The sequence below is a fragment of the Neopsephotus bourkii genome, unplaced genomic scaffold (genome assembly GCF_033783945.1).
Source record: "Neopsephotus bourkii isolate Nb327-2 ecotype Australia unplaced genomic scaffold, CSIRO-AGI_Nbou_v1 NB_678, whole genome shotgun sequence".
Classification (NCBI taxonomy): Eukaryota; Metazoa; Chordata; class Aves; order Psittaciformes; family Psittacidae; genus Neopsephotus; species Neopsephotus bourkii.
The window spans coordinates 1,899,594-1,926,570 of NW_026901177.1; the positions used below are offsets into that span (position 1 = coordinate 1,899,594).

General features: G+C 39.5%; 3 protein-coding genes across 4 annotated transcripts; 1 reads left to right on the forward strand and 2 right to left on the reverse strand.

Moving 5' to 3' along the window:
• Nucleotides 1-1,706: 1,706 nt before the first annotated feature.
• On the reverse strand, nucleotides 1,707-6,887 carry NDUFB5 (NADH:ubiquinone oxidoreductase subunit B5). Its single transcript, XM_061353523.1, has 6 exons — nucleotides 6,661-6,887; nucleotides 5,976-6,064; nucleotides 5,009-5,075; nucleotides 4,229-4,290; nucleotides 3,058-3,164; nucleotides 1,707-2,156 (listed from the first exon to the last, which is right to left on the reverse strand). The coding sequence occupies exons 1-6, from the start codon at nucleotides 6,785-6,787 to the stop codon at nucleotides 2,036-2,038; spliced, it is 573 nt and encodes a 190-aa protein (XP_061209507.1). The 5' UTR covers nucleotides 6,788-6,887; the 3' UTR covers nucleotides 1,707-2,035.
• Nucleotides 6,888-6,954: 67 nt separating this feature from the next.
• Nucleotides 6,955-13,961, forward strand: MRPL47 (mitochondrial ribosomal protein L47). Its single transcript, XM_061353522.1, has 7 exons — nucleotides 6,955-7,061; nucleotides 7,594-7,739; nucleotides 8,328-8,388; nucleotides 9,556-9,652; nucleotides 11,244-11,374; nucleotides 13,191-13,286; nucleotides 13,670-13,961. Exons 1-7 carry the CDS (start codon nucleotides 6,961-6,963, stop codon nucleotides 13,785-13,787), a joined length of 750 nt encoding a protein of 249 aa, XP_061209506.1. The 5' UTR covers nucleotides 6,955-6,960; the 3' UTR covers nucleotides 13,788-13,961.
• Nucleotides 13,962-15,965: 2,004 nt separating this feature from the next.
• Nucleotides 15,966-25,135, reverse strand: ACTL6A (actin like 6A). 2 transcript variants are annotated; one of them, XM_061353524.1, is made up of 14 exons: nucleotides 24,954-25,135; nucleotides 23,939-24,015; nucleotides 23,570-23,744; nucleotides 23,104-23,204; nucleotides 21,690-21,787; nucleotides 20,902-20,996; nucleotides 20,569-20,675; nucleotides 20,396-20,485; nucleotides 20,163-20,224; nucleotides 19,727-19,841; nucleotides 19,229-19,309; nucleotides 18,170-18,265; nucleotides 17,056-17,142; nucleotides 15,966-16,486 (listed from the first exon to the last, which is right to left on the reverse strand). In XM_061353524.1, the coding sequence occupies exons 1-14, from the start codon at nucleotides 24,976-24,978 to the stop codon at nucleotides 16,406-16,408; spliced, it is 1,290 nt and encodes a 429-aa protein (XP_061209508.1). In that variant the 5' UTR covers nucleotides 24,979-25,135; the 3' UTR covers nucleotides 15,966-16,405. The 2 variants fall into 2 exon arrangements, with proteins under 2 accessions (XP_061209508.1, XP_061209509.1); XM_061353525.1 differs by lacking the exon at nucleotides 23,939-24,015 and having other exon boundaries at nucleotides 24,954-25,113.
• Nucleotides 25,136-26,977: the final 1,842 nt, after the last annotated feature.

A 26,977-nucleotide genomic window follows, 5' to 3' on the forward strand; every position in this document is an offset into this window, starting at 1 on the left:
TCCAAGGATTCAATCCAAGCAGGTGATGTGACCTTTGCTAGAACCACTGTTTACCTCAAATTAAGTTTCAAAACGTGAGTCTAGTAAAATCCCAACTAACAACAGACTTGAATATTAACTTTGTATCCAGCTACAAAGAAATAGGCTGTGAGAGTGAGACCACTGCAGTCTTTTCTCAGCATTCTTTCTATCTTAAAAGAAGTGTTTCAAGTGTTGGGAAGGAACAGTGTTAAATACTAGGGCTAAATTATGGTATCAGTAGAATGAATGGCCTTAGGCTTAGTTGAAGAACAGACATTGCATCAAAAACTTGTGAGCATCGTTGGATGCTGAATAAAACCCAAATCAATACAGTCACCAGACAGATTTACTTTACCTGAGCAAACTTTGTGCTTTTGTAATGGCTTCCCCCATCATTAACTCAGCATTTATGAGAGCCACAGTAAGACATACAAGCTGTCTAATCTGAAAGATTGCCTCAAACAAATAGGAAAAGTCATTGTACTGATATAAAAATCAATCTGGGTCTTTCTAATGTTTGGCAGCGCTAGGAAACAGCAAACAAGGCAGTCTTTGCTTAAAATGGTCTGTGTAATGTTGCTTCACATAAATTTATGTTTTAACAGCTTCAAACCACAAGATGGCCAGGGGTATTTTGGCTTATATCCTTAAAAAGTAGAAATTTTGAACTGGACAGATAGTTTAATGTCACAAAGTGTCAGAGGCATCAATCCATCAATCTCTTGAGGCATTTAAAAGCGAAGGAGTACCACAGCCTCCGAGGAAACACATCCCTCTAGTGGCAAAAGTCTTCCAGATGAAGAGTACCCTCTATATTCCCCACATAACTGTCAGAAGTGTAAAAAAACACCTAGTAAAGACTATCCTCCCCGCAACATCTGATTCTTCATGTCCCTAGATACATATTTAATAACATGAAAGTTATGTGACAATGGTATGTATCTCTCACTAAGATTTTTCTGAAATATGAATGTATTACCTTGAAATGTGTTTTCATCACTGAAAATCTTTTCTGCCACAAAGGGAGTATGTGGCTCTGTTTTAGATATATTACCATTTAGAGTATGAAGCAAAAGTACCTATTACACTTTTAAGTCTTATTTAAAGCCAAACCATTGAAAAACCAACCAACCAAAAACCCCCAGAACCATGGAGAAATATGTTCAACAGACAACAATTTCTGTATGATCTACATAGAGAATTGCCCAGTTCAAAGTTTGGTTTTTGTCTGGGTTTTTTTTTTGGGAGGGGTGGTGGGGGGACATTGGTTTGGCTTTTTAAGAGTCTGTTTACAAAGTCTTTTACAGACATAGACTATATATAGGAGGTGAGACTGGAGAAAATGATAGAGAAGCATAAATGATGCATATACAAGAAGAAAAAAGTTTAGAACTGGTGGCAATAATAAAGGAAGAACAGCATGGGTGACACTATCAGGGATGAAGGCTATTAACAGTTCTCTAAAGAGAGAAACGTATGCAGAGAAAATGACAGCACCTTGTTGAACAATATGCAAGTTGGGAAAAAACAGATGAATTCAACTACAAGTAATGAGAAAAACTATTTGCCTAAAGGGGTAGATATAATCCTAATATTCTGAAGATCTGAAGATATTTTTCTTACTTAGTTAATCTTCTACAAATTACCTGGGAACGCTTTGCACAAGAAAGCCTTGCAGTTTCCCATACCTTTCATTGAAAATTTTTAATACTAGAATTCACACGATGCACACTAACACCAACTTGTTTCATATATATTAGGTCACAAAGCCCATTCTACACCTGTGTTCTAGAGAAAAGGAATAACTGTTGGCAACTGATATAAGGCATTTTCTCTGATTAACAGCTTTAAGAGCTATATGAGCTTAACTACCACACAGTTTCTTTCAAATTATGAGAATCAACAAAAACACGGTTTATTGATTTCCATCAGTTAACAGCAGGATGTGTATTACATAACTCAGCCACAATCTGTTGGTATGCATTTAAGACCATGCATACAGTCTTAAAACTGTTTAATTGTCAGGTGTGGATTTCATAGAATTGTCAACAAGATTTTTATCAGGTGTTTCATATTGATACCAAGGTCCATCGCCCCTCTGTCTCATCAGTTTGCGTGCCTCCAACTCCATCAGCCTAAAAAAAAACAAACCAAACCAACAGACACACTCAACATGAAGTTTATTGGGTTTGATCATATATATATCAATGTCAGCAATGAGTTTAGCACCTGTGGGTAATAAATAGATGCTAAGTATGCTAAAGATGCTAAGTATGCTAAAAGATTCTAAATATGGTTAATACTACTGAAACATAAATAATACCAAAATATGAAGGGCTCAACTAAAACATGAGCTATTACAGCCTTCTATTTCGATCTTTTTTCTCAGCAAGTCATAGAAAAGTAATAAAAATACTTGCAGTTCTGTCACAGCTTGTTGCCTAGTAAGGGGCTAGACAGTTTTGATACAGCTTTCAATTAAGAATACATAGAAGCAAGAAAATCAGAAGTAAATGTGATAGTAGAAGGAGTTATGCTGTCTTGGTCCAAGTGGCAGCAGTTCATGGAACTCAGACTTTCTTCCACCACCACGGTTTACTCTGAGTAAGTGCAGAACAAACTCAGTACAATGTCATTCCTGCCCACAAAATTTTCAACAGCAAGAACAAAACAGTATCAATCCTGTGAACTGTCACTTAGTTGCCCAATTAAGTGATGAGCATTAGCAGAGGCAAAAAGAGCTGTCCAGCTGCTGACTCAGGAAGACAGAGCTATACCTTTACAAATACCAACTGTTCTGAAGAGTCGGTGTTGTTTTACAAGACTACCCTTGGATCCTTCCAGTTCTAGTAACACTGAGAAGGCAGAGACTACAGATACCCTAACTTCCACTTTCACACCACCCAGTGCAGCAAGCATTCAGAGTCAAGCGATACAGAAGTAAGCGTGTTACATGAGCATTCAACTTTGTAAGTTAAGCAAATGGTCAACTATGGTATGTATCAGTTTTTTAAACCCCTGAGCTACATAACATACCTCATTTGAGTTTTCTGCGCTTCAACATGAAGTACAGCCATCTCCTTTTCATAGTCCTTTTCAGGGGGGTCAAGGAGGTAACGAGCTATCCAGCGACTTATAGGGTGCTGGAAAATATAAAAGCCGAGATTATTCCTGCAATTTCCAAGTAGAAATGTCATCATAACTAAACCATTTTGCATGTTCCTGGTCCTGAAAACATGTCATCAACACTATGAATGCTGCCATTCAAATCGTAATAGTAAAAGTAAAAACACGCTCAACTACTTCTGAGATCAGAACTCTCAAATGCCGTATTTCTTTTGACATTTTTGATGCCAAGATAACCTGCAGGTGACTGTTCTGTAGCAAAATTAAAGACCAATGGAAGACATGAATTATTTTCTTTCTGTTGAAGTAAAAACTTCATCCGTAATTACAGAAATGGACTCCAAACCTCTTACCGTATTCAGTGACATTTTAAAGTTTTGCTTCCACATAGAAGTCATTTCACTAGGAACAGAAGTCTAAGTGAGTTGAAACAGTCATAATAGAATCACTGAATTCAATTACTTCCTATCCAAAACAGTGCTTGCAGCAAGAAGCCAAAAACTAATTTTAAGAAAATATAATAAAATGAAAAAAGTATAAGCCACAAACTAATTTTAAGAAAATATAATAAAATGAAAAAAGTATAACAGAGTTTCTGAATATAAAAATCTCCAGTTCTAGATATAAAAGCCTGTGTAGTGTTAGACTTTGAAATAACAGTAGCAAACAGTACAAAAGAAAGTAATGTCACTTTAAACTCCAGTATCTTAAGATGTTGTAGTTCCAGAGCAAGAAACAAGGACAAAAACTGCATGCAAGGAATAAAGAGAACAGAAGACTGTTCTTACTACTTAGGAATATTAGAAAAAAATCTTGACATACAGCTTCAGCAGTTTACTTGCATATAGTTACAGACCATTCATAGCTACTTTTGTCAATAAACAGACCTCCTACAGCAACATGCATGTTCCATAAACTGAAAAAAGCAAGTTTACCAAAATCATAATTGCAGAATTTGAGTTCTGTTACACCAATACCCAAAGCCATCCTCATTATCATATTCCACACATTTTACTCCCAAAAGTGTCATCAAGAGGAAGGTTGTTGATAAACATGCCACCCTTTTACACATTACACTCACTTTGTAGTATTCCCAGTACTCTGGAATATAACCTTCAGGAATCTCTGCAAGTTCAGCTTCACCTGACAAGGAAAAGGGAGGAACATTTAATTCAAGTATTTTTCTTTTATGTACTTTATATTCTACTTTGCACATTGGGAAAGTGGGAGGGTACTTAGTTCCTCAGTCTGAGCTCTATTCAGAAATATTTCCAGACACGTCACACTGTGTATATCTAGCTCATAGATTAAGCCACACAACAGTGTGAATTTAGCTGCTATACATAAGAAATAACTATGATCAAGTCCACACAAATGCCCTTTAAAGTATATGAGCTGAAAGCATGGATTTTTCCTAATTTCTTTATTAAATCAATTCCATATTATTATAGTAGTAGATTTAAAACAAGTATTGCCAAGCAGAATTTTATTGCTAGATAAAAGCGACAGTTGCGGTGTATGCACCCTTTTTAAAGTATGCCAAACAAAGTAATACAGACTCCTCATCTGAATACAGAACTGTTCTCTAAATCTCACTGATGTTTGAAACACTGTCAAAAAGATGGAATTCTTCTGTTTTTAAAAATGCGGTAAACTTCTTTTTAAAAAGCAACAACTACAGAAAAATGAAAATACTGGGAACATATTCCATATACTTACGGGATTACCATAACTGTTAGGCCTATTTCATGGTCTCCCAAAGAGCAAACCTTAAGAGATCACTTGTTTCTATCTAGCATGCTTAGTTTCCAGTTGATAATTTTTGACAGCGTATTTAGCTTAGTCACGACAGAATACTCACCAATGAAGATGTTGACATATGTTATAAATATTGCCACTGGTATTCCCGTCAGAAATATATAGAATCGCTGTACAGGGGATAAAAGAAAAAAGAAACAGTACGGGAAACTCAGAAGCCTGACAACATTTAAATGAGGTTAGTCTGAAAATGATGTATGAGCCAACAGATTTGCATTCGTATCTTAGATAAGGATGCTGTATGTAAAGACATACGGTTGCTTAAAATGGCTTAATTAGACACAGAAACGATGATGCTGTGTCAGTCCAAGAGCCTGTTTAGTTCAGCTTCCCATCTCTCAGTCTCTGCAGAAGCAGGCAGTAATGCTTTCCCTGAATGCTGTCTCAGCATCTTGTGATGACCAGCTTCAGCATTTAACCATACCAAGGCACTAACACCAATGTAATGTAATCCATCATAGATACAACCAGTGCTGGCTTTGGTAACTGTGGAAGACAGACAAAGGAAGCCTGAGTGCACAAAATAGGGTTATATCAAGTTGGCTGTTACTGGTCGTAACAGGCTTTACCCAAAACCTATAGCTTTTTAGGGGGCAAATTGAGGTCAGGCTTCCAAAGTCTCATCTCTGGTGCTAGGGATTTGGGTAACTGAAGCCAAACCCTGCAGAAGAGTAACCTAATACATTATTAAAAGGAGACTATAGTACAAAGCATGTGTAGGTTATGCATATATAACATATGCACATAATTTAAGAATGCTACTACAGCTTTAAGTACCTATCACAATTTTTACCATTCAGACATTCTTTTTACTTCATCTGGCCCTGATTTTACAACACATGACAAAAAAAAAATCTTTAGAAAGAGGACTGGAAATTCTTATGTCAGTAGTGCCAGCCACATTTTAGATGCTGTCAAGTAAACAATAGAGAAAATTGTATCTTAGACATTTTTACACCATTTGCAAAGGATGTGTTATAGTGAATGTAGTAAATTCGGTTTTAACTCACCAACAAGTTCAGAAATCGAGTATCATAAAATTTTGTTGCGTTGATAATGAACATTCTTTTCCCATGGCTGCTGCTATGTCGTACAGGAGCTGAAAATTGAACCAAAGTATTATGTGTTTTTCTCTCTTTGGTGACTGTGCCAGGACAAGGTCAACACCACATGCGGTAAACAAACAAAGAGCATGCAACACCATCTGAATAGTTACAAGCTGGTTTTCTGGGGGATATCAGTGTACCTACAAGTTTGTCTATTTCTTATTTTGCTAGGATGAACCTATTTTTCTTTTAACTTCCAACATAGGTCTATTTCTCCCTGCAAGTCCCAATAAGGAAATCACCAAAAGTCATCATATGGAGCCAAAAATTCACAGATGGGTAAGTTTGGCCTCCTGCCAATTCTGATCCAAGTTCTATCCCAGAAATGCAATTTCTGAGGGAAATGACACACGTTGTACCCCCTTAAGGAATTTTCTTCACGTCCAGCGCATTTACACCTGCACAGACAAGAGCGGAAGCAACGGTAACAGTACCGCACAGCAACCCTCTTCTGCCCCATTCGCAGTGCAATGGGGAAAGGCAGGACGGGCGGCCACCTCATCCTCAGGAGAGCAGCTCTCCCCCGCTCCCCAAGGTCACGTCGCCCCTGGTACACCCGCGCCCCCCATTCCCGCCGCCGAGGCCCTACCGACAGTGCCGGGAAAGCGAGAGGCTCCGCCGAGCCAAGGCAGGTGAGCTCCCCTCGGCGCGCCACTGGCCGCCCGCCGGGCACCCCAGGCAGCCGCTGCCCGGAGAACCAGGCTCATGGCCGCCATGGCGGGAACTGGTAAAGGGCGGGGCCGGTGGCGCTGTTTTCTCAGGCGGGATGAAGCTAAGCAGACGCCATCTTGGAAAATGGCAAAGTCTTCTCTCCCCTTCCGGCGTCCTTGCGGGCCGCCGTCCGCGGAGCCAGGCATTGTGGGAGGAGCGGGGCGGGGCGGGACGGGTTATGGCGTCCGCCGTGGGACTGTCCTCCCTGTGCCGGCGCCTCGTGGGCTCGCTGCGGCTGTCAGGAGCGCGGCCGAGTTTGATGGCTGCTGGCATCCCTGGGTGGGCACGGCACAGGCTCAGGAACTGGCTGGGGTGGGCGCGGGCGCGTCGCCGGGAGGAAGGAGAGCTGCCCTTGGTGGGAGGCGGGCTGTCCAGGTGTCCTGGCCTCTGAAACCACGGCTTGAGTGTGGCGAGTGGCTTATGCTGTGAGGCGTTGTGTAAGCGTGAAGCGCTTCTTTTTGCGTGATGCCGTTTTGTTGTCATGCATCACTGCGGCGTGGGTTTTCTTTGTGCTTATACCGTGTGTTTACTGCTTTTGCCGTTCAGCTGAAGTCAGCGTCGGAGGATGTGTTCTTATACTACGTAGCTCAGACTTACTCTTTCTTCTAAATTTCAAACTTACTTATCTCTGAGTATACATAATTGATAATTAGATGAGACGAGGGGAGGAGAAAACACCACTGGGATGAGAGTTTTATGAAGAAATGAACCTACGCCTTTCCTCCCTCGACTGGCATTCATCTCTCTGTAGAACATCTGCATTTATTTTTTTTTCTTATCGTATATGGTTTTTCTTGTAATTTTTATGCAGGTTGACCCCAAATCTCTTCCACAAGAGCCAAGCAAAAGTTGAGCTTCTCCATCAGTTGAAGTTTCTGCACACTACTTTGTCTCGGAAAGGTCTGGAGGAGTTTTTTGATGATCCAGTAAACTGGGGAGAAAAAAGTGTAAAGTCCGGTAAGTTTTACATTTATCATTTCTAATAGAGATCTTTGAGCCACTTGTGCTCAGCTGAAATCTGACATCCTTTGCATTCTAGGAAGCATTCATAGGCACACAAAACATTTTTAACGTGTATATGTACACAGTACTTTTGCATCTTTATACCTGTTAATTTTATTTTCCTGTGTGTATTCTGTGTTTATGAAAGCAAATAGCTATTACGCGGCAAAATATGTTACTGTAAATCCTCTGCCTTGCTCTTAAGTGAGAGTGCATCACAGAAGAAATGTTCTTTGATTAAAATATACAGTACTGTGGAAGAAAAATATTTCAATTTAAAGACTCACTTTTCATCTTTGCCTGTTCCCAGCCTCTTACAGATACAAATAAAAGTACATGTAATTGCCTTTTTAAGGTGTTTGTATGTGCAAAGCAAAGCTGAGTATCCAGAAGGACAGCTTTCAAAGGACAGCTCTTTTTCTAAAAAGTGGCCCTTGTTCTGTAATACTTCCAAGCCTGCTAATGGAAGCATTTCTCATTTTTTTCTGTTGGAATACGAGAACTTTGTCCTATTGATGATTTTTTTTGCTTCCCTTTTCACAGGGGATGCATGGAATATAAAGCAACTGAGGGCCAAGAGTAGTGAGGACTTACACAAGCTTTGGTAAGTATGTTTTAGTGAAGTAGCTGCTCTTGTTTCAGAGTAGCTCTGGATGTTTTATTAAAATATGGCTAGTGAACTTACTAGTCAGTACATTTAGCTAATGCACCAGCCTGCTGTATTGCTCCTCATGCTTGGAACAGCACAAGTTTAGGTACCACACAGCATGCACAAGCTGTAAAGCAGGTGGCTATGTGATAGCTGTGCCTCATGCAAAAGGATCAGTTTTGGTATGAAGAGGCTGTGTCTGGACCCCTTGGAGGGTTGTTCAAACTACAGGACACTTGGGTGCAAGTGACCTCTGGGGGGGGCTGACCATTAAATTAGATTAGGTTCCTCAGCTCTGAATCTATTCTGGTACCAAAGTCTTTGAGGCTAGAGATTGCATCACCACTCTAGGCAACCTGTGCTAGGGCTAAGATAGTTAGTATTTAGTTATTACTGTGAATGGTTTTTGTCTTGTTAGATATTCTTCATGCTGTGTACCTGTTAGAGTCTGGCTCTGTCCAGGCAGTGGAAGACTACTTCGCATTAACCTCTTCCCTTCTTAGCCTTCTTTATTCCAGGTTAAGTAAACCTTTATTCCTCAGCTTCTGCTTGTATGTTCTTCTTCAGCCTGGGGAAGAGAAGGCTCAGGGGAGACCTTAGAGCAGCCTTCCAGTACCTACCTAAAGGGGCCAACAAGAAAGCTGGAGAGGGGCTTTTACAAGGGCACATAGGCTAGAACAAGGGGGAATGGCTTAAAACTGAAAGAGGGAAGATTTAGATTAGATAATAGAAACTCTTTACAGAGAAGGTCATGAAGCCCTGACACAGGTTGCCCAGAGAAGCTGTGGCTGCCCCATCCCTGGCAGTGTTCAAGGCCAGGTTCTGTGAGGCTTTGAGCAACTTGGTCTGGTAGAAGGTGTACCTGCACGTGGCAGGCGGGTTGGAACTGGATGAGCTTTAAGGTCCCTTCCAAGCCAAGCTATTCTATGATTCTGTGTATTAGCCTTCCCCACCTCTGCTGGGCTTTCTGCAATTAGTACCGTTGCCTCTTCATGTGGAGCTGGAAAGCATGGGATATGAGATCAGAGGCTGAACAACTCTGCTCTGTCCAGCAGGTTAGTGACTGAATAATTGCTAATAGATCCAGAAATTATTTCTGAAGTACTATGCTTTCTGATCTAGGTATGTCCTACTGAAGGAAAAAAACATGCTTTTAACTTTAGAGCTAGAATCAAAACGACAACTGAAGCCTATGCCAAGTCCAGAACGATTAGAAAAGGTAACATTTTCATACATAGCTAAAAGTATGACTCTAAAATAGCTGAAAGATGAAGTGGTTTTAAACTTAATTACCTTTTTCTTTCTTTTTTTTAACATATATTATTTTCCTGATTTTAGTATGTGCATAAACACTGCTCAGTCAACACGGTGGGAAAGGTTTCTCTACCTGTTATATAACATTAAGGAATATTTGGCTTTCTTTGCGCTAAAACTTCAGTATGCTCTCTCTCCTTACCCTCCACTGTTGCCAGCTTCTTGCCTCTGACATTGTCTTCTCCAGACTTGTGCTCTTTATTTCTTTGGTGTCCTCACATTCCCTCCTTCTTTTGCATTATTGGAGTTCTGCTGCTAATTTACTGAATTCTTTCCTCAGTATCTTTACTATTGGAATCCTCATTTACTTGTAAATCCACTGCCATCTCTATGCTTATGTCTCGCAGATGGAAACCTACACCTTCACTGGCCAGTTAAATAATCCAGCTGTTTGACATGAGAGATATTCTCAGATATCCCCCTGTGCATCCAAATTAATTTGGAAAAAGCCTTTACATTGTTAATTTGAATTTCTTTGTATGTTTAATAATTCAACTGTTATTTGCCATTACATATATCTGTAACTCCATTATGATTTCTCTGTTTTGTGTCAGACATGGAATGATTTTGTTTCCTCCTCTTGTCATTTAATGACTGTACTTGTAAATTAGGGAAGACCCAATATAAAACTGGATGTCAGTGTATCTTTTTCTAATGTATTGCAGTACAGTTTCTTAACTGTATTTTGTGATTCCCAATCTGAACAGCATTTTTGACTCAGACCTACCTCTACATATCCTTATTCAGCAGTTACAAACCACAACAGAACTTGTTTTGGGAGGGAACTTAACTAAGTGGCTCTAACACTTTAAAAATCAAATCTTGCTAATTCCCTGTAGCCCAAGAAAACTAGAAATCAAGCACCAGTTAAATACTATGATTGCACTGAGACAAAATACAGCAATCTGCTTATTAGAATTAGCTCTAGCAGGTTCCCATGCATTTAACATGTTGCCACGTGTAATGCATGTTACAGTTAATATGGGACAGATCTGACTAAAACGCTTCAACGCAAGTGGCATGATTTAGTGGAGGCAGCTTTCTAATCAGCCAGTAGGCGTTATTGAGGCTGTGACCTAACTCCAAAGTTAAAACTAGATTAACAAACAGCCAGTACAAACCATCTGACAGAAATACATAAAATATCTGCTGATGCTTCTACTTCCTCCCTGCCCCTGCCTCAGAGCTGGGCATCAGCATTAGATCTAGCTTTGTGTATTATCCATCTATTATTTAATGAAATAGACCATCAGTTATTTCATCTCTCTTCTGCTTGTAAGTTACATTTTTAAAGCACTGGTTCTTTACTGTTCTAACACAGGACCAATTCAGCTGTTTCACTCACTCCACAAATGTGAGATTACTGATGACAGAATTCCCAGAGTGTTCAGCCTTTGCTTTTTCTTTAGATTTTGTCTTATATCTTCATTTGAGATCTTTTGAATTGTCAGTATTGTGTTTTGTTGGCCCATTTTGAAACTGTTTCCTATTCTCAGGTAGAAGAGTCTATGAAAAATATAGATTTGGTTGTCAGAGAAAGAGAAATTGCTTTGAGGCTTCTACAAACTGGCCATGAAAAGCCAGTACCTGGCGAGTGGAGACATGACTTCCTAGGACGCACCTACTGGTACGAGAAAGAGAACCTTTTCTTTTAATTCTTATGTGACTTTTGCTTGTGGAAAAGTCTCTTTACATGAAATCCTTTTCTAATCAGGAAAGCATGGATGTAGTTTATAGAAAGAAATGTTTTCTGGTCAGTGTTCATATCCTGTTTGATTTTTGTTGGTTTTTTGGGGTTTTTTATGCAGTTATAATTGTTGCTAAACAATTCAGTAGCGAGCTTTACCATTAATTCTAATAAAATTAGTTCCATGCAACTGATATAATTTCTGCACTATAGCTATTCTGCAACACACAGATGAACTAGGGAGTACTGCTCAAGTTGAATCATTTGGACTTCCCTGGTTCTAATGCAAAATCCACATACTGGGAGACACCTACCCAAAGTGTTGCATGAGACCACCTAAATGTCCCTTGGAATTCCATGCTACTCTTGCCAGATAGTTAACTTAGAAGCTTCTAAGAATTATTTACAGTCCAGATGCTTTCAGTAATCTGTAACTTCAGGTGATGATACTGAAGGCTCTAGCAGGACCTGCTATTTCATCAAGCAGTATTTTACCCTCATCATATTGGCATTTGAGGCACTAATTACAGTATTAAGCTTGGCAGTAACAGTGCAGATAACAGAAGGTTGCATTTGTTTACCCATAAAATACAAATCAGCATAGTACTAAATGCACCAATGACTAGATTTAGATCTCTAGTGATGAGACTTCTTTCTGTATCTGTGACTCTCCTAAGGTAGCCAGGTACCTCATCATCTAACTAGTGAGATGCAGGAATGGATAAACAAGATTACTCCTGTCCCTACCTACTAGCCAGTGAAGCCACAGCCAAGAGAAGGGGCTTGGTGGAAATCAGTGGGGAAAGATCCTGTTGTGCTTGGCTGTAGGCTGGTGCTGTGGATAGGACAAGGAGGAATGACTTTGAATTGCAAGAAGGTAGATTTAGAAATGGATTCGGAAGAAATTCTTCACTGTGAGAGTGGTGAGATACTGGCATAGGTTGCCCATAGAAGTTGTGGCTGCCCCATCCATGAAAGTGTTCAAGGCCAGGATGGACAGGGCTTTGAGCAGTCTGTGCTAGTGGAAGGTGTCCCTGGCCATAGCAGGGGGGTGGAACTGGATGGTCTTTAAGGTCCCTTACAAACCAAACCATTCTAAGATACCTTTCTGCTTGGAAAAATTGTCCACAAAGAATTTACCCATTTATTTGAAAGTCTAGTCCCCAGTTAAAGCAGGGGCAAGGGGCAGACACCATGGAGGTTTTTTTAAGCACATGCAGAAACTCTGCAGTATGTAGCAGTAGGTCTGACGCAATCTTGATGCACAGGAGTCTGCAGAAGCCATCTGTGCAGCCCATACACAGGAGGAACCCCAGACAGACATAATAAAGTCTATAGTTAGAGGTAAAGACATTCAGGCAAATATCAACTTGACATGATGCTCCGACACAGGTATTTTAAAATTATAGTAGAAACAAAATTCTTCACACACAGTTTGTTCACATCAGCTTTTGAAAGTTTTCTTATGGAGGAGTAAGTTTAAAATGTAAGTGTAAAGAATCACAATCTATACTGGGCCCTCCCTTCAAACTTCCAATTTTTAAAGCAACACTGCTTTTTACACTGAGAAACGAGTTAGATATGAGCTGTAGTTACAAACCAGGCCAGCAATAGCACTTAAACACCCACAGGCAAATTCCGTGATTTACCAGTCAGACCCCTTTGTCACTGTGCTGTGACTAGGGGTACCTAGTAGAATCCAAGAATGAAGACAGTAAGTATACATTCTATGACAAGTTTTATCTGTCTTTAACAGGTATTCTTACAAGGAATGGCCAATACCATGGTACTTGAACAAGAAATACAAAAAGAGGAAATTTTATTATTTACCTCATGTGGAACGCTTCATCAGGTAAAAAGATGTTTTTGACATTTTAAATAATTTTTTGATCCATTCCTCAGTCCTCTTCCACTTTACAAGGAAAAAAAAATAGTATTTTCCTATTTTACAGTTGGTAGATGGAAAATAAGGCTTTTTTAAAATAACAGCTTGCTCTGGTTTTTTGTAGTTCCCATCTTACTCATTAAGAGGCTTGGTTACCTGTGAAGTTGCAGTGTAAAAGTAACTTTACATGCAAGCCACCTACGGTTGAATTTTTGTTGAATTCAAAAGCAGAAGAAAAAGATTAATTTGCGTTGAAGGCACTTTAGCTTATTGAAAGTAAATGAATACTGATCCCACAAAGGTTATAAGAAGCAATCTAGAAATTAACCACACTGACTTCTTTATTTCAGGCTCAGACTCGAACAATCTTTACGCACAAGGGCAAGAAGGCAAAGCCTAGAGAAAACAAAGCAGAAGCTCTTGGAAAAGAAGTTCCCTCACCTTTCTGTAAAATCTCAGAGCCAGTAACACACTGGAAGTGTGGCAAGCAATTGGCCAAGCGTCTTTGTGACTGGAACATGAAACAATTCTGAAACCAGTGAACAACTTGACTGAGAATTCTCAAGTCTCCTTTTCGGGTTTTTTTCCCATGCTTGACCTAAATTAAATTTGTGATTGGGAATTAAAAACAGCTTCCGTGCATACCTCTAATCCTAATAGCTGTTCACGGAAACACCTGAAAAATGACTTAAGTCACTTTTATAGTAGTGAGACAGGCATCATTAAGTGAAGAGCAGCAACTGACTGCCAGATGAAAGTATGAAGTGTAGAGATAGTTACCTGGTTTAAACACACTTTAGAAGGAGAGACCTAAGTGGATCTGACACTCACATACAAAGCTTTGTTCCTTGACCATATGAGTTACACATACCTCACTTAAGTTACACATGCTTTCTGCATAAAAGCATAGAAAACCATGCTTTCAGTCTGCTAGAGAAACTTTTTCCCTGCTGTAAGCCTCGCTCGTTAGAAAGTCTGAAATATTTAGTATGTGAACTTTTACCTGTGCAGTCTTTCTATCTAGATTTCTAGATAGCTATGACAAATTCAAACATTAGTGCAATGTTTTGGGTTGGTTGCTTTTTGGCTTTGATCGTTTTTTTTAGTGTGCAGAATAGTTGAAGGAAGATAGTAATACATGTGAAATTGAAGTAGAAAGGTACTGGTGCTGCTCAGTTGGTGGTGAACACCTACTCAGGAAAGTTTTTAACCTTCTGCTGAGGTAATGTAGAATTTTTGAATGAAGTCTTCTAGGAAACAAACATGCTGTACAATACAACCCAATTAAACACTGTAAACTCCAAGGAAGCCAAAACTGTAGGAGATAGACAAGTCTGTCTCCATCATCCACAGTTACTCCTCTGTGTCACAGAAAATGCCCATTTAAACAGAAACTCTCTACAGTGGTGAGAAAACCACAATGTGTTTTGCTCTCCAGTATACTGATAGGACATTCAAAGGTACTACCATGGCATTGCAATTCTGTAAAGAAGATAATCAACCTTTATCTTCTAAGCACATGACACAGAAGTTTCAAATGCCTAGCCAATTCCTGAAGAGAAACAAAAAAAGCCTACTTTGTATCTTCACCTCTAGCTATGAGCTGTCCAGTCAATCTTAATGCTTCACCAATGCCACACTAACTTTGTAAAGCATTACTCCTTGCAGCTGCTAGGATACAAGTTCAGCAGACATTCCACATTCTGCTTCCATGAAAACCAGACTGAGTCTTCCAGTCTGACAACACTATCTGGTGACATATCACCTACTGTAGCTGACTTAAGTTTGCCTCATTTTGTGAAATATGGTTTGTTGATACCTGAGAAAATCTGAAGCAAGCAACTAATGGTTATCATGATAAGACAAAAGCAGGCTGTTTTGATAAATTACTTTATTGTCTGAAGGTAATGTGAACTTCAACTAGAGGCCTCACCATTATTTACCCACACGGTTTTTAGGATAGAAAAAATGTCGCAGTACTGTTCACATTGTTATTTTTTTTAAGTCAGTTAAATGGTATTTGGTTTTCCATAACTTCAAAGATAAGGAGCAGAACTTCATTGTGTCCCAGTACAGAACATCACACCATTGTAAATTAAAGCAAACTTAACAGCAACATAAATCTGCATCTTGACAGCCAGTTCCTGCCCTCCAAAAAATTAAAGATCATGTTACTTACTGACCCTGAGTGCGCACTCTCCCTCCAAAACAGGCACTTACTGACCCTAGTGCGTGTCAGCTGCGGAGCTATACCAACAGGAGTCAAGTAGCAAACAGCCCCTTTGTGAGTTACAGCTTCCTGTAAAAATTTCAAGCCACATCCTGAGGTCTAAGACTACCCTCCTAGTCTTGCAGAGAGAATTTGTTAACTTCCCTGGCTAAATCAAGTTCTGCTTCTCACCTATATTGCAAAGACATTATATACATTCTTAGGTGGAGAGCACCAGTTGTTTACTGAAATGAAAATGCTCTATAATAGAAAATTAGCAAATCAGTGCTTAATATAACATTCACTACATGGAATGTAACACTTTCACAAGATGGTAAAAGCTCACACTGAACCGAGTCACCTATAATACAGTACTAAACAAACTCCCTTTTTAAAAGCAGAAGAGTAACTTTCTCTTCAAGTACACACAAAGTTGCTCAAATATAAAAGACCAAATTTTATTTCTGGAGAGAGAAACAAGAGCAATTTAAGGCCAAAGTACCAGCAAGGAAGACCAGTATGTGAAAGTAGACAAGAGATTTTTAATAGATTTGCACAGGTATTTGCAAGGTTATGCCTCTATCAGCTAACCTGTAAAGCTGTTCCCAGGAAAAGATGCTAGAGAAAATAGTCATTTATACAAAATTATAAAATGCTTGTTATGTAAATTATTGCTTTACAAGGGATGTAAACATCCTTTTTCTATGATAATACCAATTAGGTCTCAAAATTTCTAAGGTTTGTTAAAATGGAACTTGAATTATGCAAAAAATCCAATATAAACTTTCTACAAAAAAAGTCCATCCCATTCCTGAGTATGCTAAAGCTATAAAACAGAAGGAGCACTGAGCAGGCAGCAGTTTTCACAGTAAGAGATTTAAGGACATTTTCTTTCTACACACTGTTTCCCTCCTTCTTCATATTCTTGTTTAGAAATCCACATCTGTTGAAAAGTACCCTACAAGAAAAACAAAACAACTCAATAAATAAAAAAAAAAAAAAAACAAATGAAAGTGAAACATGATTAGCTTTTGCTAGGAGGAAAACCAAGCAAGTCTTAACATTAAACAAGCTAAGAGGACCTGACCTGCTTATCTTTTCTTTGGAGATTTATATTGCTAGCAATTAAACAAAAGACAGGAAGTTGCAGTACCAAAAGCCAATTTCAGTCTCCCTTTTCACTGCTATGTTAAATTCCCACAAACCATTTTGGTATTCAGTAACTTGCTTCTGCATTATATTCCTGAGCTTCATTCTACAAGTTTGCTACTTTCAAGATGTACTGTATACATGACATTTTTACCTATCATATTTCAAGCCTGTGCCTTGCCATTAAAAATGGGAGAACACAGCGAGTTATTTTTTGATTGGGAATGCTCATGTTGTCTTGTTCTCTAAATTGATTCTCTTCACCTTACTACAAGGACAGACAAGATTACGACTGCTATGTTAGCACAAACTCTGCAATGCATGCTTATGTAGAATTAGGTTTTTTGACAAACAACACAGTAACTCAGGCTTACTAACCAAAGAAGCCAAAATCGAACCACCAATCCATGAGCTGAACCTTCGCTCCACTGTTGTGTTGTTTGCTATCAACTTCAGACGCATGCTCTGAATAGAGAAGGTAAATGAAAGAACAAATCAGACAAATAGTAAGCTGGTGACCTTTATGGACAAACAAAGGCAAGCACAAGGACCTTAGTGTATATCCCAACATGCAAGTGAAAAGGTCATTTTTGTTAAGCTTGCAATAATGCTCATCTGCCCTGTACTTAGAATTCAAGAATAACCACACTGGAACAGAACGTGTGTAGCTTTTATACTGCTTCCCAAGAGGATGCTTATTGCTTAGGACCAGGCAGAGATCAATAATACAGCATATATCATTATCTTTAACACTGGATTAATTAAAATGTGCACTGGAACTAAAATGTCTAACATTGCTGCAGTTCAGCTGGTCCTTTCTGGACCCATTCATTCCTTTTGCTTTCAAAATACCTTACTGTAATAAAATCTTCAAATTTCAGTGGGCTCCTCTTCAGCTATTATAAGCAGCAGCAGCAGGTAACTACCTCCCTGGTTCTAATAACATTTATGATTTAAGAGTTACTGTGAGTATTTTCGGAATACTCAAGAAATTTCATACGCTATATATGCTCTCAAGAACACTCAGGTATTAATATTTTCTTTGACACCAAGTGATTAAAAAAAAACAAGTATGTTAAATCACAAGGTTTCATCTATGAGTAGGTCAATCCCTGTGACAAAGTGACAAGACCTCAGGCAGAATGACTGAATGTGCCTCAAGTTAGTCAGGAACACTTCAGAAGAGAGGCCACCAAGGGGAGAAGAGACTGTTGCTTAGGGACAATTACAGAACTTAAAATCACAATCTGAAAGCACGAATAGAGAAGTAAATATTCAGAAAGCTGTTAGCTGCTGAAATTCATGTCATACAAGACTTTTTCAAGACTTCTTTCATTTCTTTAGAGAAGGGGGAGATTTCTTATCCCAGAGAAGTTTCTCCAGCTGTTGGGATCCTAACAAAGTCAGAGTTACAACACATAGTTGTGTATTTATGTGGCAAAACCCCAAAATAATAAGTAACTCAATGCAGTAATTAAAAGAGCTGTTTTACCGGTGGAGTTTTCTGGGACAGCTCTCTGTTCAATCTGTCTGTGAAACTCTGTATTAGAGTGTTTCCTCCTGCTACAATCACGCTGCCATAGAGGCCCTAAAAAGAGAATAATCAATCTACAGTGTTAACTCTGAAATCATACTGAAAAAACTGTTTCACAGAATAGAGGAATGGCACATAAGTATATCTTATCAACAGCAATAATACATCAGTTGTGTGACACACTTGGCAACAATACTACCTCAGTCCAATTACTTTTTAATCAGTTGAAAAAACTTTCAAGACAGCTTATATACAAGGAAGACAGACGACACATGATTAACAATTCTAAATGATTTCACAGAATATTTTCTAGTATAGGAAACCCTACACCTACAGATACCTCCTGTATCCAAATTGTTTTCTTACAGCCCCGTGTTCCAACCACAAAGGAAAGCCCCACAGCACTGCAACAGTTTTCAGTCTCACTAATGCTGCAGCTGCTGAACAAAAACCATGTGCTTGCCTAAGCCTGCCTGCCACGCCACTTAAGAGGAAACATTTTTGAAACAACCCCCATGCAGTCTGTATCAAACTTGAGTATTTTCAAACTGAGAAAGTTAGAACATAGTTTTAAAAATAAAGTTTTCATTTAAAAATCTCATTTCTTCCTTCTACTCTCTACAGAAAGTTCCTAAGACTGGTTACATTTAGAAAGTATAACTGCCATGCCCAGAAGTCCAAGGATGGCACTCAAAGTTATGAGCACCAAATGCTCACCTGAAGCAAATCCCACGCACCCTATGCAGTGCCAGCCACAAGATCTGGATACTAGCTACTTAAATACTGGTAGAAACACTAGGTAAATAAATCCTGATTTAGCATTCTGTAAGACAAAACTGTAACTGTACATATTCCTATATACAAATGTGTACATATTATTTGGAGAATTATTCTCATGTGTTTATCATTATCCTAGGAAATCACATTTCTTCATCAACAGTGTTCTAGTCCCAAAAAATTCTATCAGCACAAAACTATTTATGCCTTATAACAATACACATCTGACTTAACACTTACCGGCCTGATGTCTATATCACACATACCAACGCTTGTTGTGACAACGTGGCTCACGCCCAACATTGTGTTACCAGATAAACCCTAGAATTAAAATTGGTAATCTATACATCATCACTTCAAAAGAGCAAGACATATAAAAGCCCCAGATGAGTTCAATTTACAAGTATTACTACACAGGCATTTTCAGGGAAGGTAAAAAAAAAAAAAAAAAAAAAAGACAAAAAAAACCAACAAAACAAACAAACAAAAAAAAAACACCAAAAAAAACCACCCAAACAACACTATTCCCCCATCCAGCTCATCATCACCCAGTTTGAACGACATTTTATTCTTCACTTGTCCAACCTTAATAAAACACAGGCAAATTCTTCCTGCAGAACTGCACACTGTAAATACACACATACAAATTATGAAATTAAGAGCATCATACAGAAGGAAGCCATGTGTAAATCTAGCAATTTACAGCCTTCCAATTCCTACATAGCATAGTTGTTTTACCTTTACATTAGAAGGGTCAAACAATCCCTCAGGGATTTTTAGACGCTCAGCACCGAAGTCACAGTTATAGCCATTAGGAAACTCATAATGAACTGTCGGCATCTGCGCTGCTACCCTGGAGCATCAGCCAGAAAGTAACACATTAAAATGCTATGTAAACGGGAAGTTATCCAATTAGCATTATAAACTAAGTTTTAAATGGGAATATTGTGATTTATATGACATAACACTTCCAATATCTATTGTGAAGTCATGCATCTTGGAATATTAAATAAAAGGCTATCACCTGTATGCACACTGTATTTCTACTTTCAGAAACAAACATCTTATATCCAAAAAATACCTCTGTGACAAAACCAGCCAACAGCAATGAACAAGCTAAGCACCCCATGCACAACTGATAATTAATTTTGCAAGAATGAAAACAGTGACATACTGTTCATCATACGTTGAATCTGATACTTGGAGGACGGAAGCCTGGAAGTCCTGAATGACACACTATGGAGTTAAGAAAAATATGGTTAAAAGAATTTCAGTCTTCGATTTTATATAAATGCTGACTTCTTAAAGAATTTAGTTCTTCAAGAGGAAAACATGATATACTTGCAAACGAAATTTCTTTATGGGTCAGCTAGGGGAGTCTGAGAGTGGGAGAAATGGCCTACTTACATTACACATGTAGTTGTGCCAAGACCTAGTGACCTGGGGTAACTTCTCTTTTCTCTTCCAGTTTGCTGGTGACCCCTCACGAACTGCCTCCTGAGATTGTAAAAACCATGATCATCAGTTAATCATTTAAACCTCTCCTCAAGAAAAAGCTTATTAATAAATTACTTTCCCACCTTTGAAGCAATCATATATGGAGGAATTATCTCTATGTTCATTTCTTGAAACAATTCTCGGCATTGCATAGTTATAAAGTCTCCCGCAAGTGGTGACTTCACAATACCTTGAAGACAAAAAAAAGAACCAAAAAAACCCATCACCCTTGAAAGCACAGAAATCATGGATAAACTCTCCTAACAAACCATTTGTTAGTGAACACCATTAGACTGTTCTGGGGCTCCCCTCCCCTCCATATTTTACGGGTTGCACAGCTTTAAAAACAGTAACAGCAGAAAGCAAGCTAATTCAACCTTGGCACTACAATGCTGTTAGCCATAAAAATTTTTTACCTTGCTGAAGTACATATCCATCATGCACTGGAATAGCAGTGGTGTGTGTTGCTCCACTATCCAAAATGAGACCTGTAGATCTCCCATTAGCAAAACTAGCCAAAATGATTATGGAAAATATTGTCATTTTCACTTCAGGAAAAAAAAGTTGTCTACAACTGCAGCATAACTAGGACCCCAAGGTGTTATTCCTTGGCTCTACAAAAGGATTTGCTGTTTTCCAGTGTGCATCATTTGTCTACTAAGTGCACAACCTCAGCATGAATGGCATTTAACTTCCAGCTGTGAACTGACTTGAGCTCTGGATGTACAAAGGTGAGACTTCACGTCAATACCATGCAACAAGCTCTAAGAACATTCAACTAATTTGGAGTCTGAAGCTGAAAACATGTTATTAGTTTAAAATAATTACAAATGTTAATCTTAAGGCTACGGGAACTTCAAGCTCTAATTACTGTATTCAGTAGTCTGAACAACACCATTTTAGGTCTGTAATGTTCTTACCCATGGTATACAATAAGAAAAAACTAAAAGGGAGAACTAATAAAAATAAAAAGACATTGCCTCAAAGCAAAATATTCAGATTGGGAGCATTTCAAAAGTGAGCTCAGCAGCTTTAAAGTTCATAAATGAAATTTGTTTATTTCCTCCTTAGATGCTTATGGAAAAATTAATTTGAAAGAAGAAAATTTAGACATGCTGTTACACTAGGAATTGCCTATAATAAATTTACTGTCATTTCCTGGGGTAGGCGGAAAGAAGAAGCGGTGAAACATTCCAAAGGATACGCTGTTAGAACAGCAGTTTTACACAGGAAAAAAGCAGGGATGTTGTAGTGTTCAAACATCAATTCAGTCAGTTTTTCACGCTTTGCTCTAGTATTCCACTAAAATAAAAAAAAAAACATACCAAACCACAAATAAACAATCAAAGGGAAGAGATGTTTATCTTGAGGACAACTGGAGTACACTAAAAGAATGCTAACGTATTTCCCTAGTAGTTAGAATTATTATAGCCATGTTTTCAAATCATACAAAAATTCATAGAGACAGATTTCTAGCAATTTACTTCTTCAGAACCTTTTCTATTCCAATTCTACTACATTACTACTTACCTATCACACAGAAATGATATGCATTTTCACTGTTACAACGGATTTCTTTACACTATACAGCTTTCTAAGTCTCAGTCTCTCAAAGAATTCTAAGAAACAAGCAACATGCCTATTTTACAAGGGGAAAGATAGAAGTAACTTGCCTAGTTGAAAGAAATCCAGATTTTCCTGATTCCAAGGTATTTTCATACAGTTCTACTGTACCAGAGATTAAGCCAGGATATATATATATATATTCATTGTACATATTGCTGAAAACATGAAGCTTTTTCCAAGCCAATACATTAAAGGTTAGCTCTCTAAGGAGACTGCTAATGGGATCCTCTATTCAGACATACAATGAGGCATCAAACATAAAATAGCCATTGCAAATATATCCATACCCCACACACTACAATTCAATGCAAGGGAATAATGAAGAAGAAAATTCTTTTCATAAGATTTTATTAAAGAAAGGAATAAATTGTATATGGCTATCCTCTGTATTCTGACATTAAGATCTGTCCTTCATATGCTGCACGGTATTAAACAACAGAAACCTTGTCCATACATTTTCCCAGAAATTTCTTTACATCTACTTCACTTACTCAAAGGGCCATTTACAGAAACGAAGACAGAAAAATGAAAACTTCTCCATTATTCTCTGTCATGCAGTATTTGTCATAAGGCTGAATAAAGTGCCAGATTTTCAATGGCATTTTATTAAGTGTAATTTAGTACGTACTTAGACACCCAAACATGCTTTTGCTTTCACTCTAGGCAGTAAAGTAAGACTATATTTAATTTTTATTACTCTTCAATATGTGAAAAACAATAACACTTTCTGATACTTTCTAACATAACTACGCAAACTATTTCAAATTGTGTCTGGCTTTTGGTTTTTCTTTTTTTTTTTTTTTCCCTAGACATTTTCTTAAACAATTACTTCCCAAAACCTGGCAAATTATTTTAAATTTGCTATTTTTGTAGATAACTTTTAGCACTTGTAACCTACAAGCCTGTGCCAGACTTGTCCCACACTAATGTTTATAGAGTCAGCAAGAAGATACACTCAAGACTTATCAAAATGCAAAGCTGCTTTTACTCACTGGTGCTTCGGACATAAGGACAGGATGCAGGCTTGCTTCAGATTTAATATGCATCTTGTAAGTGTGATCCAAAATTGCCTGGAAACTATCCCAGTCTTCAACTGTAACAACATTGAAGTGAGTGGATTAGTTACTTCTGAGTTTTGTTCCATTTCATAAATTGATAGAAGTTTTCCAAAGCTTTTTTTGAGTAGAGCTCTTTAGCTAAAGGATACCCCCAGCAGACACAGAATTCTTTGCAGCCATACAGAATTCTCTTACTCTGTAATCACCATCGTCATAACACTTCAAGAATTCTGTTGAAAGTTTGAAAGTTGTAAACCAGTCATGCCTCACGCTATTTGTAAGTCAGGTATCCATTCTTATAGCTTCTGCTGCCATACATAGCCTGTTTAAATAAAAGCTATGACTTTTTGCTGCCTAGCAATGCTATTTCACAAATAAACAAAATGACAAAGCACCATACTCATTCCATTTTTTAAAGGTGAAATTGCCTCCATATTTTCCCTTGGAACTCTCAGGGCATTGGTGTCTATGTAGTAAGTTGGGCCACCTTGTTTGCCTTTGTCACCATCTATCTCCATCAGAGTACTGCCATTGTCCCTTTCTAACACCACACCAATGGCTGTTGGAAAATCAACCTGTAAGGCAAAAGGTAAGCAATATATGAGAATTAAATGAATGTCTGGGGTGGGTTTTTTGTTCATTAATTCAGAGCTTTCCTTATACAACACAGTCAGAACAAACTCCAACATACTCTGAGAACTCATAACTAAGCAACAAGACTTAAGGCATAAATTCGTGTTGCAATTCCATTAAGTCACGAGATCCTCACCTTTGGACAATCTTCACCCGCATAGCCTGCTCTCACTGTATACGAGCCAATGTCAAATACAAGAGCCCCAACTTCATCTGAAAAGATTGTTAATGGAGAGGTTGTGAATGGTTATTACACTCTGCTACAATCCTGACCTTTCCCTACCCACTGCCTGTTTTGCTTGCAAAAGAAGAAAAGCAAGCCAAGGCAGCTTTTTCCAGGCAAAGAAAAACATCTCTATACAGAGTTCCAATTACCTGAGAGCTATTAGAAAATTGCAAATAAGTTTTAACTGAGACACTGCAATATCTTCCATTAGCATATGTAAAAGGTGAATTTAAACATGAGAGGGAGAACATAGTTGCCTCTAAATAGATTACAAGGTAAAACTTTCAGAAAGTGCTAGCATAACAGTGAGAGGAAGCCAGGTGAGCCCAGACCTCCCGGAGATGATCCGAATTCGAAAGGTGGGCCTGAAAACACCAGGTCTGTAAGTGAAGGCTGTCACAATATGAAGCACCCTCATCCTCGTGGGCCCCGATCCTCACTGAGCTACTCTGCACGTCCTGAAGAAAACCAAAACCTGAAACAAAATACCGGGGCTTTCATTCTCACGGAAAGGTCTGCAGATGCTCTGGGAAGAAACTACATCCCCGTTTCCAAAGCGCGGGGCCTTCCCGCTGCACTCGGCACCCGAGTAAGCGCTAAATCAGCCAAAGACCACGGCTTAGCCGGTGTCCGGAGAAAGCATCGCAGCGAAACTACGCCGGCAGAGACACAAGGCCGCCCGCCGGCTCCTCCTCCTCCTCATGCACGCTACCACCCCCCCCGCCTAGCTCACGGAGGGACCCGGAGGGCTCCGGCTCCGCGGCGGAGAAGCGGGCCGCGGGCCGCCGTGTCCGGGCCTGAAGGAGCCGCAGAGAGGCGGGAAGCGCCCGGGAGAGACTCGCACGCGCCGCCTCACGGGACGGTGCCGCGCTCAACGGTCGCGGGGGGAGGGGAGGGCGGGTAAGTGAGGCGGCGCCAGACTCACCTCCCCCATACACGCCGCCGCTCATGGCTGCCACTGGGCCTGAGCAGCGAGGCCCCGGTATCTGCCGGCTCTTCTTCTCAGCAATCCAAGCAACAATAGCTCCCTCACCCCGCTCCCCGGCGGCGCGTCTGCCTAACCTGCAGGCCGTCGCCTTCCCGCCAATAGCAACGCCCGTGACACTGGCCCGCCCGCCCACCGCACAGCACCCCCCGAAGCTCCGCCTCTCAGGCACAAGAGCCAATCGCGATGGGCAGAAGGCGGAGTCATGGCGTGGCTAGCCAATCATGAGGCAGGAAGTGGGGGGCGGGCTGGTAAACGAGTAGGCGTCGGTGTAGTGCGTCGGGGTGGTGGTGAAGGGGGTGCAGCGGGTCAGTGGGGTGTGGGGAGTGGGCTGGTGAGGTGGGAAGGTTGGCTGGGTTGGGGAGGGTTGAGGGGAAGGCTGCTGGGCTCAGTGGAGTGGGGAAAGGTATCTCTGGAATCCTGAGGGCTGGTAGGGTGGGTTTGGTGCCCCTTTAAGGGTGCAGAGGAATGGGGTGATTAAAGAGCTTCTGGGGAGAGAGGCTGATTGTGGAAAGCAGCTACAGTTGCTGTAGCTGGGCCTTCCATGAGTCCTTCCCCTGCTACCGCGGGCTCTTCCGCTGAAAATTAAACGCGATTAAAGCTTTGTGGTGTGCTTTTCTGGCTTAGGGCACTCCGTTGAACCTCAGACCTCGATCCCTGAGGCTAGCTGGCCTGGCTTACTGGGCAGTCTTAATTTGTCAGCTCAGTTGCCAGTTCAGCAGTTGAACTTGTGAATAGGATTTCAGATTGCCTTGTATAGCATTAGAGTTCTCAGCTAAGCTTGGTGTTCAGCCAGAGCATCCAGAGAGGGGAAAACATAAAGTTGTAGGAATTAAAGGAAATAGAAGAAAGAGGTGTATTGTAGAGATACTTCTAATATTAGAAGCTAGTATTAGAGAAGAGTAAAATTACAACTTGAGAATAAAGTGCAAGCACACCTGGTGTGCACCTTTTTGAATTCCTATATGGGGGAGGGGGGGATTGGAGGGGACGGGAGCTGGTTTGGTTGTGTGTGGCCTGCTATAACCATGAGTGTTCTTTTAAAGTTCACATAAGATGTATAGCTTATTTATGTAATACTATAGTAAGGATCTCCAAATGATTAGATTTAGTCAGCATAAGAAAATTTTATTACATTTACCTATAAAGTGTTAGAATAACAAGTGCCATTAATAGCAACTAATTACTGGACTGTATATAATAAAAAAGTATTTCTTGTATTTTCACTGTAAGACAAAATTTAGTGATGTGAGTCTCATTTTGACTTATTTTGATAGAGAGTTCAGAACTTCCTACAAAGTTGGGGGGTTGTTTTTTTCTAAGTTGTGGCTTAAGTTTCAGTGATATCTTGTTTACATTGAATATAATTAGTGAGGTAAGGAAAGGTGAAATTTACATTTGGTGTACCCAGTAGGGTGTTGGGGCTTTTTTTTCCAGGAAGTTTGTAAAGCTGTTGTGACTGGAACAGATAATGACCAATTTCAGCAACCCTTGTCCTAGTGAAGGAGAAAAGCACCCCGTGTGTGTATGTGTGTGTTTGGACTAAAGCTCTTGAGATGCTGCAGTTAATGTCAGGCTGCTTCCCCCTTAAGTCTCATCCTGAATCAAAACATACAAAACACAGTAAAATCCAACAGTAAGGGGCTTTTAAGGGTAATTATGAGAATATCAGGAGCTGTCTGGACTTACTAACTCTCCAGGACAGGGAATTTAATTTGGCACAGAGTTTGATTTTTCTGTTTCTTTTATGAGCAGACTTAATAATTTTATCATGCAATTAAGAAATGTGAAGTTTTTACATAAGCTTGATAATATACAAGTACAAAATTTACATGCTATCATTAGAAAGATAAATACTGCTCTTTGACTAACTATACCTCAGAGTCAGTGCATCCCGATTTCGTATAGTGAAATCTGTTGAAGTTAATTTGTTAACATATCCAGTATGTGGCACTAATATTCAA